Here is a 13,897-nt window from a genome sequence, read left to right as displayed (position 1 = left end):
GCTCCCTATAACTCACTCTCACATAGACTGCTCCCTATAGCCCCTCTCACATAGACTGCTCCCTATAGCTCCCTCTCACATAGACTGCTCCCTATAGCCCCTCTCACATAGACTGCTCCCTATAGCTCCCTCTCACATAGACTGCTCCCTATAGCCCCTCTCACATAGACTGCTCCCTATAGCTCCCTCTCACATAGACTGCTCCCTATAGCTCCCTCTCACATAGACTGCTCCCTATAGCCCCTCTCACATAGACTGCTCCCTATAGCTCCCTCTCACATAGTAGATCCTCCTCCATATACTACATAACTATATATACTGTTATAACTAGGGCAGGAGGGCATCCAGCGCCAGCATGCTGCCTAATGAGCGGGTCACATGATGTGCCACTAGGGGGCCTGCTGCAGCTGTGCCATTAGCCGTATAATGAAAGCTGCCGCTATCCTCCAAGCAAACACTCACATTTCTATTGTACTTATTATGTAATACACGGCAAATACACAGAGTCCCAAAAAACCCAATGCAATAAAAATGTCAGCTCTGATCTCACTAAAATTGGTATTTTGCAGGGTTGTGCACTCTGCAGGGATCTGTGTTATCCAGATACAACAGGTTTATTTTTCCCATTAGCTTCTGGCTTTCATTATAATCTGGTTTCTTTTTACTCTGCAATGTCCTGAATGCTAGAAAACAGCACCACATCAATACAGCCCCCCGAGACCCCCCACCCCTGCTGCTGCGGATGTAGGCGTCTAATCGATGAGACTAGCAGAGCGTGCGGTATGCCGACATTAAGGCTGTGTTCACACACCGCGGACATGATACTGTGTGATATCCACATGGAACCCACAGTCCACTGATACCTATAGTACGCAGAAGATTTCCCCCAGGAATTCTAACCTTTGCAGAAGATATAACCCCACAGTCATTCGGGGTCTTTTACTAAGGGCCCGAATCGTGTTTTTCCGACGGTTTACACGAGTATTTCCGATTTGCGATGATTTTCCCTGAATTGCCCCGGGATTTTGGCGCACGCGATCGGATTGTGTTGCATCGGCACCAGGTTGCACGCGACAAGAATCGGGGGGCGTGGCCACAAGAAAACCGACGGATTCGGAAAAACCGTCGTATTTTCTTTTTAAAAAGTGCCGCTTGACACGCACTTACCTGCACCCGGATTAGCTTGGTGAACTCCAGTGCACTCCGACGGAATTCAGCGCAGCAGCGACACCCGGTGGACATCGGGGGAACTACCTTAGTGAATCGCCGGAAGACACGAATCAGCATCGGAGAACCCGCCGCTGGATCGCGAATGGACCGGGTAAGTAAATTTGCCCCGGTATGTAATAAAATGTGCAGATTTTTGTGCCCATTTCCTGTAGATGCAATGGACATTTTTAGCAATTGATAATCCACCTTGTATCTGTCCAAGAGGAGGAGGTTTCCACATGTGACCTGCTGCAACCTACAAGGAGAACCGCAGCAGAACTCTGATGTCATATACAGTAAGTATCCGGAGACCTACCACGAGTGCCGTCTGTGTCCGGGCTCGGGCCGCTTTGTGCAGTGCGGTCATCCCATCCTTGCTCCTGAAGTCCAGGTGAGCGCCGCCGTTCCGGAGAGCTTTAATCACTTCTGCAGAATTGTCCAGTTGGGCGGCCAGAGAGAGAGGAGTGTCTGCGGAGAGGAGGAAACAGAGATGGAGAAGCTGGAGACATTGTAACAACTTTCCTCTGTGCTGTGATCTACATAAGAAACATATTCCAAGCCATGTATCACTGAAGGGTTTCGTCAGGTGAAGCTTATCATGTATATAAGAAGGGTCTGATGTGACCCTGAGCACAGCAGATTCTCCTCTACTCTGTGTGCAGTGTATGGGAGACAATATAGCATCTGGTCTCCAGCCTCCGGCTCTGAGTCACCTGAGTAACACAGATAGAGGCTGCAGAGGGAAAAACTGCTAAACACGGCAGTATACAAGTCCTATGATGGCCAGATGCAGTGTCACACCTCATGTACACACTGGGCCAGTGATCTATGTACAATAGCTGCACAAATAAAGCTCATTTTATATCCAAAGGATATTCTCTAATTCCTTGCATGAACGCTCAGAAATCACAGGACTACAGGTACCAGACCTCCTGTGTGAATGGAGCAGTACTGAATATATTCTTACCACCGGTTTCTGGATCATGGTAATTTGGGTCCAGTCCCCGGTCTAGCATCTTGCAGACTTTCTCCACTGAACAGTGCTGAATGTAATCCATACATTTCCGTAAGTTAGCCTGTAATTATGAAATGACACATAAGAAATTCAATTAATGCTCTTCAGAACTGCCCTGGAAGCTTCAGGGTTAACCCCAGTAAGACTGTACTAAAAAGTTAATACTAATTCCTTTATTTCCGCTGCACAATGCTTTCTAAATCGGTCCCAAATTGGAGTGTAGGAGTAAATCGGAGGACCTGGAGGAAACCCACGCAAACATGAAGAGATCATACAAACTCTTGCAAATGACTTGAACCCAGGACCCTAGCGCTGCAAGGCTGTAATGCTAACCACTAATCCACCGTGTTGCTCTACAATATAAATCACTAGTTACTGGAAGGGATAACCAGTAGTGAGAAGGGAATGTACAAGCAGCATCTCTCGCTGGAGGACTCCTGGAGACCATGTATTATGTGGTCGCCCCATTATTATTATTGTACTATTACACAACAACCCCTGGTCACGCTATGGTCTGTAGTTCCATGTATATGAGGTGATTACCATCACATCCATAGTAAGACTGGCGTCAGATGACATCGTATTTCACAAACTGAATAGCCACAGCTTTAACGTGCGCACACATATAACATCAGTGTCAGTCAGGGGTCCTTGGGCCCCACATATGAAATTATCCTGGGGGCCTCCATCCATCAGCTCCTGGGAGATAGACCCTAGTAGCGTCTTAATTGGTTTGTCTTCTTCTGAACCTCTGGAGTCACTGGGATGTAATACAGGCAGTCCCTGACTTCAGGACATCCTACTTACAGACGACTTCTGGTTACAGACAGACGCCTGGATGCTGGTAATTTATCAGAGGGGTCTGCAATGAAGCTTTATTGTTACTTCTTCCCAGGAGAACCGCAAACTGTAACATTGGGCATGACTGGCAGAGAGCCCAGTGAGTCCTAGAAGAGCGAGGCACAGCACCGGTTCTAGAACAATATAACCCGTATAACAGGACGGATGTGACCTCATGATAATGATGACCCCACCTGCTATCAGAGAACAATAGCACGCAGCCATGCGATCTCAGAGTAATGAGCCATGATAACCCGTGATACTCTCTTGTACTACCTACCTTGGTGTGCAGCTTGGCGATCTGCTTCTCGTCTATGCTGGACTGCTTGTACAGCCTCTTCTTATAACGAAACTGCAGAGACAAAGTGAGAAGATTCATGGGTTTAGTGCAATGTAATAATAATAATTTATTTGTATAGCGCCTACAGATTATGAAGCGCTGCACAAAGCATGACAAATCGCTCCCTCTCCCCATACTGCTCTTAATATGTTTTGGAGTGTGGGAGGAAACTGGAGGACCCGGAGGAAACCCACACAAACACAGAGAGAACATACAAACTCTTTGCAGATGTTGACCTGGGTGGGACTAGAAGCCAGGACTCCAGCGCTGCAAGGCAGAAGTGCAACTCACTCAGCCACCGTGCTGCCCTAATGTATACAACTGGGGGGATTCATCAGAGCTAGGGGGCAGCAAGCTTGAGGAGGTAACTCCTGGCAGGCAGACAGCTCCCAGGTCTCACTTGTAGAGATCCCTGTATAAGGACCCTGCACACAGTAAGACGTAGATTTCGGACACATCCATGTAGGACTATTCTGCTACAATGTAACACTGGGTCGTTACTTTGTTACTGATCTATTATTGACGTTGTACTATTAGCGTTAGAAGGTCCTGATGTTGGTCTCCTATGACCCCAATTAATTCACTGACCTCTAGAGAAGGCACGCCCCTGCTCATAGGCTGAGGATATTCCCGCAGCAGTCGCTCCTCGTCCAGAAACTTCCCGTCTCTCCCGTTGCTGAAAGGTTGATAGAGGCCGTAGTTGAGAACATCCTTCAGGCTCTGATTGAGGGTGCACAAGATCCGCTGCTTGGCCACCCAGACCGTGGCATCGGGGTTAAAGCGGATACATTTCTGCAAACATAGAAAAAACGAAAATTAATCCGTGACATCAGCTCCAAGGCTGCACAGGGATTGTATCTCTAGTTTCTAGAATATTTGTTATAAAGTATCAGAAAAAACAAAACATGTCATACAATTTTACATCCACAAGATGGAACAGAATTTTGTAAACTGAATGTGAATCAGAACTCATCTTAAAAGGGAACCTGTCAGCAGGAGTGACCCTACAGACTGCAGCCAGTGTTATGTATTGTCCCTGGAGGGATGTGTAATCAGACCTCACACTGCTGTGCTCTGTGCTCTCTGCAGCCAGTGTTATGTATTGTCCCTGGAGAGATGTGTAATCAGACCTCACACTGCTGTGCTCTGTGCTCTCTGCAGCCAGTGTTATGTATTGTCCCTGGAGAGATGTGTAATCATACCTCAGACTGCTGTGCTCTGTGCTCTCTGCAGCCAGTGTTATGTATTGTCCCTGGAGGGATGTGTAATCAGACCTCACACTGCTGTGCTCTGTGCTCTCTGCAGACACTGTTATGTATTGTCCCTGGAGAGATGTGTAATCAGACCTCACACTGCTGTGCTCTGTGCTCTCTGCAGACACTGTTATGTATTGTCCCTGGAGAGATGTGTAATCAGACCTCAGACTGCTGTGCTCTGTGCTCTCTGCAGCCAGTGTTATGTATTGTCCCTGGAGGGATGTGTAATCAGACCTCACACTGCTGTGCTCTCTGCAGCCAGTGTTATGTATTGTCCCTGGAGAGATGTGTAATCAGACCTCACACTGCTGTGCCATGTACTCTCTGCAGCCAGTATTATGTATTGTCCCTGGAGAGATGTGTAATCAGACCTCACACTGCTGTGCTCTCTGCAGCCAGTGTTATATATTCTCCCTGGAGAGATGTATAATCAGATCTCACACTGCTGTGCTCTGTGCTCTCTGCAGCCAGTGTTATGTATTGTCCCTGGAGAGATGTGTAATCAGACCTCACACTGCTGTGCTCTGTACTCTCTGCAGCCAGTGTTATGTATTATCCCTGGAGAGATGTGTAATCAGACCTCTGTGTATGTTATTAGTAGCAGCAGGACTGTGATATATGGATTTATATTCCAGGATTGTAGCTTCTCCAAGTGCACTGGGGGTGTGTCTTAACACTGCTGTGCTCTCTCCATCCGGTATTAGGTATTGTACCCAGAGAGATGTGTAATCAGACATCTGTGTATGTTGTTAGTAGCAGCAGAATTGTGATATATGGATTTATATTCCAGGATTGTAGCTTCTCTGAGTGCACTGAAAGCATGTTCTCACACTGCTGTGCTCTGTGCTCTCTGCAGCCAGTGATATGCATTGTCCACAGAGAGTTGTATAATCAGACCTGTGTGTACGTTGTTAGTAGCAGCAGGACTGTGATATATGGATTTATATTCCAGGATTGCAGCCTCTCCATGTGCACTGGGGGCATATCCTCACACTGCTGTGCTCTGTGCAGCCAGTTTTAGGTATTGTACTTGGAGAGATGTGTAATACGGCCTTTGTGTATGTTGTTAGTATCAGATGCTTTAAGGCAGTGGTGGCAAACCTATGGCACGGGTGCCAGAGGCGGCACTCAGAGCCCTTTCTGCGGGCACCCAGGCCTTCGCCCCAGCACACCAGACCGGACTCAGACTGAACACAGGACTGCTTCCTGCAGTCTCAAGCAACTATTAAAGTGATACTTACTCCGCTACTTGGGACTGTAGGAAGAGGGAGAAGGAGTAGACAGGGCCGAATTAATCTTTGGAGGACCTTCAACTGGCCGCACAAATCTCTGTGTACAGAGGGACTCTGGAAAGAAGCTTAAATTATGCAAATTTTCCATCTTGTCCTTAGGAGGCCGATATGATCAAAAGTTGATGAAGAACAGGGAATAATAAGTTACTTCTTTCATTTTTGTACAATTTTCGAAGAAAAAAGGGGGATGCATATGTACAAAGTTAAACAAAATAGATTTTTATTATACAGCATATACAGAGACATACAGTTTAAAAACCATTAAAAGAGTCCTAATTCGGACATATGTGAAAAAACAAGGTCAGACAAAGGTGTGGGACTTGTGTGTACGAATAAGTGTGGCAAGAGTGACAGGAATGTGCTTGAACTGTAAACCTCACCATAAATAAGGAGGGTTTTGGGTTGCAGTTTGGGCACTCGGCCACTAAAAGGTTCGCCATCACCGCTTTAAGGGAATTGGGGTCCACAAACTGAAAAGAGACAGCGCAGGATTTCTATGCTTTGCCGAGAGACCATGTTGCAGGCAGAGTTTAAAAAAAAATCTCAATTGATGACGTTACAACAACAAAGAAGGGCTGGAAGTTCTACTGTTTTGCTTCTGTATTCGAAAATCGGCACCGCCCCCAGAGCACTTGCAGCCTAATTTGCATATCTGCGAGTAAGATAATAATCTCATCATTGCTTCATCAATTAAAAGGCCCGGGGAAGGTTTATGGGTCTGGACGATCCCTTTAAGACTGCTGCCTCCGATGCTTCTCCCCATGTAATGATCTCCAGCTGCGGCCTCCATTGTTAGCACTTTGTACAAGCAGCACAATATCTTCTCCATCTTCCCGGTGATTCCTCGGGGATGTTAGTTAATCATATTTCTGTAGCTCGGGGGGTCCCGCTTCCTCTGATAGTTGTGTTATTGAATCGATAGCGCTGCACTACATGATCGACAATATAAACCGTCTCCGGGGAGCCCCAAACCAAAACCTAATAACAGCAGAGCCACATTCTGGGGGTTCATCATCTCTCCATATACTGGGCAGCCCTCAGCGATCTATTGTCCCCAGTTATCAGCCATTTCAAGCAGAGAAGGGTCTGATTCTTTTATGCAACCACAGGAGAAGGTCCAAAAAAAATCCAGATCATCAGTAACAGATCATCTGCTCAATGCAACTTCTACAACTCAACAGTGGAGAAGCAGACAGCTCCACCTACTGTATAGTGGCAGTGTGCAGTACTGCAGCTCATCAATATCTATTTCCAGGAAAGCCCCTTCCATTTCAAGGCTTGTCTGCAGTTTTATTTCTGTTCTGCATCTGGTCTGGGGTCTGGATTCACACTTAGGTCCCCGTTTGGGGACTCACTCATTTTAGGGCTTACCAGTGAGGTTGTCTTATTTTATAGGGTCCGATTTGGGGTCGGAATTATTATTCTGGAGATCCAATTTGTTTTCTGGTTCGGGGTTTGCATTAATTTGATGGTTCTAGTGTGGGGTTTAATTTATTCTGAGGGCCCCTACATGACGAGGAGCTGTTGATGTGTAACTCCTCAATATTCTGCTGTGGGGCGCTGAACTATTTTATCCTCTGTTGTAGTTAATAGGGGCAGCATGGTGGCTCAGTGGTTAGCATTACAACCTTGCAGCGCTGGGGAACTGGGTTCAAGTCACAGGGTCAACATCTCCAAAGAGTTTGTATGTTCTCTCTGTGTTTGCGTGGGTTTCCTCTTGATCCTCCAGGTTCCTCCGACATTACAAAACACACTGGTAGGTTGATTAGATTGTGAGCCCCATTGGGAACAGGGACTGATTTGGTAAGGTCTGTGCAGTGCTGCTAATCTGTGTGCGCTATATAAATAATGGAATTATTTATGTGTATGTAGGCTTAGATACCCTGATGCAATATAGTGTATCTAATTACTGCTGTACCACAGGAATGTGTCAGTATGACACAGCAGCAGGAATATGACCTAATCTCATCACAGCCACATTATAGCCAGATCAGTGTAACATTGTATCCAGATCAGTGTAACATTGTACCCAGATCAGTGTAACATTGTACCCAGATCAGTGTAACATTGTACCCGGATCAGTGTAACATTGTACCCAGATCAGTGTAACATTGTACCCAGATCAGTGTAACATTGTACCCAGATCAGTGTAACATTGTACCCAGATCAGTGTAACATTGTACCCGGATCAGTGTAACATTGTATGCAGATCAGTGTAACATTGTACCCAGATCAGTGTAACATTGTACCCGGATCAGTGTAACATTGTACCCGGATCAGTGTAACATTGTACCCGGATCAGTGTAACATTGTCCCCGGATCAGTGTAACATTGTACCCAGATCAGTGTAACATTGTACCCAGATCAGTGTAACATTGTACCCAGATCAGTGTAACATTGTACCCGGATCAGTGTAACATTGTACCCGGATCAGTGTAACATTGTACCCGGATCAGTGTAACATTGTACCCAGATCAGTGTAACATTGTACCCGGATCAGTGTAACATTGTATCCGGATCAGTGTAACATTGTACCCAGATCAGTGTAACATTGTACCCGGATCAGTGTAACATTGTACCCGGATCAGTGTAACATTGTACCCGGATCAGTGTAACATTGTACCCAGATCAGTGTAACATTGTACCCGGATCAGTGTAACATTGTACCCAGATCAGTGTAACATTGTACCCGGATCAGTGTAACATTGTACCCAGATCAGTGTAACATTGTACCCGGATCAGTGTAACATTGTACCCAGATCAGTGTAACATTGTACCCGGATCAGTGTAACATTGTACCCAGATCAGTGTAACATTGTACCCGGATCAGTGTAACATTGTACCCGGATCAGTGTAACATTGTCCCCGGATCAGTGTAACATTGTCCCCGGTTCAGTGTAACATTGTACCCGGATCAGTGTAACATTGTACCCGGATCAGTGTAACATTGTACCCGGATCAGTGTAACATTGTACCCGGATCAGTGTAACATTGTACCCGGATCAGTGTAACATTGTACCCGGATCAGTGTAACATTGTACCCAGATCAGTGTAACATTGTACCCAGATCAGTGTAACATTGTACCCAGATCAGTGTAACATTGTATCCAGATCAGTGTAACATTGTACCCAGATCAGTGTAACATTGTACCCAGATCAGTGTAACATTGTTTCCGGATCAGTGTAACATTGTACCCAGATCAGTGTAACATTGTACCCGGATCAGTGTAACATTGTACCCGGATCAGTGTAACATTGTACCCGGATCAGTGTAACATTGTACCCGGATCAGTGTAACATTGTACCCGGATCAGTGTAACATTGTACCCGGATCAGTGTAACATTGTACCCGGATCAGTGTAACATTGTACCCGGATCAGTGTAACATTGTACCTGGATCAGTGTAACATTGTACCCGGATCAGTGTAACATTGTACCCGGATCAGTGTAACATTGTACCCAGATCAGTGTAACATTGTATCCAGATCAGTGTAACATTGTATCCAGATCAGTGTAACATTGTATCCAGATCAGTGTAACATTGTATCCAGATCAGTGTAACATTGTATCCAGATCATTGTAACATTGTATCCAGATCATTGTAACCGGATCAGTGTAACATTGTATCCAGATCATTGTTACATTGTATCCAGATCAGTGTAACATTGTACCCAGATCAGTGTAACATTGTATCCAGATCAGTGTAACATTGTACCCAGATCAGTGTAACATTGTATCCAGATCAGTGTAACATTGTACCCAGATCAGTGTAACATTGTACCCGGATCAGTGTAACATTGTACCCGGATCAGTGTAACATTGTATCCAGATCAGTGTAACATTGTACCCAGATCAGTGTAACATTGTACCCGGATCAGTGTAACATTGTATCCGGATCAGTGTAACATTGTACCCAGATCAGTGTAACATTGTACCCAGATCAGTGTAACATTGTACCCAGATCAGTGTAACATTGTACCCGGATCAGTGTAACATTGTATCCAGATCAGTGTAACATTGTACCCAGATCAGTGTAACATTGTACCCGGATCAGTGTAACATTGTACCCGGATCAGTGTAACATTGTACCCGGATCAGTGTAACATTGTATCCAGATCAGTGTAACATTGTACCCAGATCAGTGTAACATTGTACCCAGATCAGTGTAACATTGTACCCGGATCAGTGTAACATTGTATCCAGATCAGTGTAACATTGTACCCAGATCAGTGTAACATTGTATCCGGATCAGTGTAACATTGTATCCGGATCAGTGTAACATTGTACCCAGATCAGTGTAACATTGTACCCAGATCAGTGTAACATTGTATCCGGATCAGTGTAACATTGTACCCAGATCAGTGTAACATTGTACCCGGATCAGTGTAACATTGTATCCGGATCAGTGTAACATTGTACCCGGATCAGTGTAACATTGTACCCGGATCAGTGTAACATTGTACCCGGATCAGTGTAACATTGTACCCGGATCAGTGTAACATTGTACCCAGATCAGTGTAACATTGTATCCAGATCAGTGTAACATTGTATCCAGATCAGTGTAACATTGTACCCGGATCAGTGTAACATTGTACCCGGATCAGTGTAACATTGTATCCAGATCAGTGTAACATTGTACCCGGATCAGTGTAACATTGTACCCAGATCAGTGTAACATTGTACCCAGGTCAGTGTAACATTGTATCCAGATCAGTGTAACATTGTACCCGGATCAGTGTAACATTGTACCCAGGTCAGTGTAACATTGTACCCAGATCAGTGTAACATTGTACCCGGATCAGTGTAACATTGTACCCAGGTCAGTGTAGCCAGAAGAAAAGCCCAGGATCCATTCATTGCCTGATATAGGGAAGTACCTGACCCTACAGACTACAGGATCTTGGCAGCTACATTCATCCATTCTTTGCCTGGCATAAGGAAGTCCCCCGCACAGATTCCTGATGTATACGGCTCCTCACAAGTTCTTGCTCCTCTTATAATGTCTCGCCAGTAAATTAATAGCACTTGCATGCGGCTTCTTCCTACACTCCCCGAAGTCACCTAATTTGTATTATTAGCCTTAAGAACAAGAAATCTGTCCAAACACATTCCCAGCATCGGCCGTGGGTTGAGTCTTGCTGGCGGCTCCTTAGACTGAGCAGAAATGGATCTTAAGATGCTAAAAACATGGCAAGTGCTCTAATACTGACTAATGTTTGTGTGGACCGAGGCTCACATATGAGGTCTACAGCAATGAATTACTTAAAGGGGATGTTCAATGGTTAATTGTTATTCCTGACTAGGGTGAACCTCACCGATCACGAGAATGGTAGTCTTGTCCCCCCCAAATAATGGAGAGGAAGGTTGGGCATGTGCCCTGACATCACAGTGAGTGTATCCAGAAGCATCACCTAGAAGCTCCTTACCATGTATTGTGGCCAGAACTGGTTACTGCAGCTCAACTCCATAACAATTGACATAGAATAGTGTCTACTGTCTGCAAGGGCACAGCAAGTCCCCTGTGATCTGAAAGCTTAGCATTCATGCAGGTAATTCCTGTACTAAACGTGGAATAGTGTCAAGTTACTTTGTGTCAATCCGGCTTCTAAAAGAATTAGAATAGTCTTCAGGAATCCATTGTACTATTATTGACAATGCTCTGCGCTAACAGGTTGCCCTAACCCCGGCTCTCCTCACATCTACCTCCATCCTACTCTTAATAAGTGATATTATTACAGTACGACCCCTCCCTCCGGACTCACAGTTTGCTGCAGGTCGGGGATGACGATCCTGATGACCATGGTGTTGGTCTGAATATCCTCCAGTCGGCTGGTGGGCCGCTCGGCCGTGGCCCTGATGGTGTCGTAGATGGTCTCCTCTTTGGAGCTGTCGGATTCGGACTCCATTGAATAGTCTGAAAAGCTCTGCGCCATCTCATCTTCACTGGAAGTGGGGCTGCGGGGCATATTCAGCGTCATTCACCGCTAAAAGAGAGGAAAAATGCAAAGTTAGGTTCAGGCAACAATTAACATTTTTGGCTTTTTTGACCTTGTGTACATGAGATGGATGAGAGGTGCGATGCTCTGCGGGGTTGAAGTGCTTGTGCTGAGGGAGGTGAGAACCTAAACTCTCTGTCTGAGAAAAGTAATAGAACGGCGCCCCCTCTGTCCAATCCAGGTTATTTTTTAATAAGTGGGTTCTCCATGCAATTTCCCACAGCCATGCTGACCTCGGGTGTGTGGAGACACTATTTTTAAAAGTCGGGTTCTGCTTCAGGGCAGATAACTGCGCTCCTGATGCTGCCCCCCATTTTGCAGGTGCTGATGCCTTAGGCAAGAGACTCAACTCGCCTCATGGCTGGTGCACCTCCTGTGCTTAAGTTATGTTCACTTTTGCAATGAAAATTACTGCAGTTTTGCAAAACTTGAGTAGGAGATTTCTGTGCAAAACGCGCACATATCTACCCAGACAGTCCAAGACGTCTCATTCAGCCGACCATAACTCTGACCCTGACTGGGAATCCGTGTCTCTGGTCTTGACCCACCTGAAAATGACTCTAATGTCTTCACCTGGTGGTCCCGTGCAGTGAAGCCCAAGAACCGCTACTGCAGTTAAAGAGGACCTTTCACCACCTCACACGTGTTGTGACGACCATACCATAATGTAGGGGAAACTACACAGATTCAGGGACACTTTGAATTTCCTCTCTAGCCCCCGCATTTTCTTTCTAGCCCCCAACCACAAAGATATCAGTCCCAGTATCTGACCATTGGAATCCTCTGCACTAGCAGAGAGGAGTTGCTGGAGCAGAGTTATGCTACTCCTCCCTAACACAGACACTGAGAAGATTAGCATAAAACACGCCCCTCCTCTGCTCCAGAACCTCCTCTCTGACAGTAGAGAGGATTACAATGATCAGATACTGGGACTGATATCTTGGCAGTGTGGGGGCTAGAAAGAAAATTCAACAGCCCCTACATGTTCATCCCCACATGTGTGAGGTGGCCCTCTTCCAGGGGGGCTCTTATCCCACAACCTTAGCATTAGCCCCAATGGGTCCACTCTCCCTGCATGCCGCTATAAGGTGCGTGACCACTTGCAGCTCTTGCGCCGGCCCCCCACAGCCTCCGGTAAGGATGAATGATTATAGAGGAGTCCTGCGGGAACTACGTAGGTGCAGAATATGCTTTGTGCTACATTTACCTTCCCTGACATCACATGGGAGGAAGGAGAGTGCTGAACCTTTGAAGTGGAAACTACCAGGTGCCCTTTTCTGCAGTTCTGCCTTCCTTTAATGTCTTCCTAAATCTGCCGCCGTACTTAATCTCCCCGAGGATCACAAATCAAAGGCAGGACTCCGAATACCTGTGTAACTTACGTCCGCACATCAGCGCCTTCAATCCGCCATCAATCAGAAGCTGTAAATGAAAGAGGCGACAACTCGGGCGTCAATTGTTATGGATTTTAACTATATAACCCGTTGTAACCCCAATCTTGAGATGAGGGTCTGTGGAGACGTGAGCGGGGCCCCCGGGGGCCTCCTGCAGACTGCGCTACCTAATAAACAAGGATTATCCCTGAGCCGCCCAGCGCACAACAATCCATATTCCTTCATGCAAAATTATTGGGCAATAAGTTTTTTTTTTTTTTACATCGAGTAAATGAGAAGCAAAAGAAAACAAATTTTTGGGCAATTTTGTATAAAAGTTCATTTTGTAAGCACCAGACGAAAATGTGAATTATTTTTTATTTCTTCAGCCGCAGCGGGAGGACTCCTTTATATTCTCCTTGATTTACGGCATATGTTAGGATTAACATTTCTGGAAAGATTAATACTGAAATGTGAGCGGAAAGAGAAACGTGTGAAAATGCAAATCACAGAGGTGGATGCGACCTTAAAGGGAACCTGTCACCACATTTCACAAACAAAGCAAATGCAGCTAGT

The 13,897-nt window shown here is 45.7% G+C and overlaps 1 protein-coding gene across 3 annotated transcripts in view; it reads right to left on the bottom strand.

Annotated features, from left to right (window-relative positions):
* Window positions 1-13,897, bottom strand: part of LOC140071402 (SH3 and multiple ankyrin repeat domains protein 2-like) — a 125,250-nt gene that overhangs the window by 13,379 nt on the left and 97,974 nt on the right. For all 3 annotated transcript variants that reach the window (XM_072119100.1, XM_072119102.1, XM_072119101.1), the window contains 5 exons: window positions 11,715-11,936; window positions 3,993-4,196; window positions 3,345-3,416; window positions 2,177-2,285; window positions 1,526-1,677 (listed from right to left, as the gene is read on the bottom strand). In XM_072119100.1, coding sequence (XP_071975201.1) covers window positions 1,526-1,677; window positions 2,177-2,285; window positions 3,345-3,416; window positions 3,993-4,196; window positions 11,715-11,930 — 753 coding nt within the window. In that variant the 5' untranslated portion in view covers window positions 11,931-11,936. The remainder of the gene's footprint in view (window positions 1-1,525; window positions 1,678-2,176; window positions 2,286-3,344; window positions 3,417-3,992; window positions 4,197-11,714; window positions 11,937-13,897) is intronic.

This window comes from Engystomops pustulosus, chromosome 7, assembly GCF_040894005.1.
Source record: "Engystomops pustulosus chromosome 7, aEngPut4.maternal, whole genome shotgun sequence".
NCBI lineage: Eukaryota > Metazoa > Chordata > Amphibia > Anura > Leptodactylidae > Engystomops > Engystomops pustulosus.
This window is presented reverse-complemented; position numbering and strand designations above follow the sequence as displayed.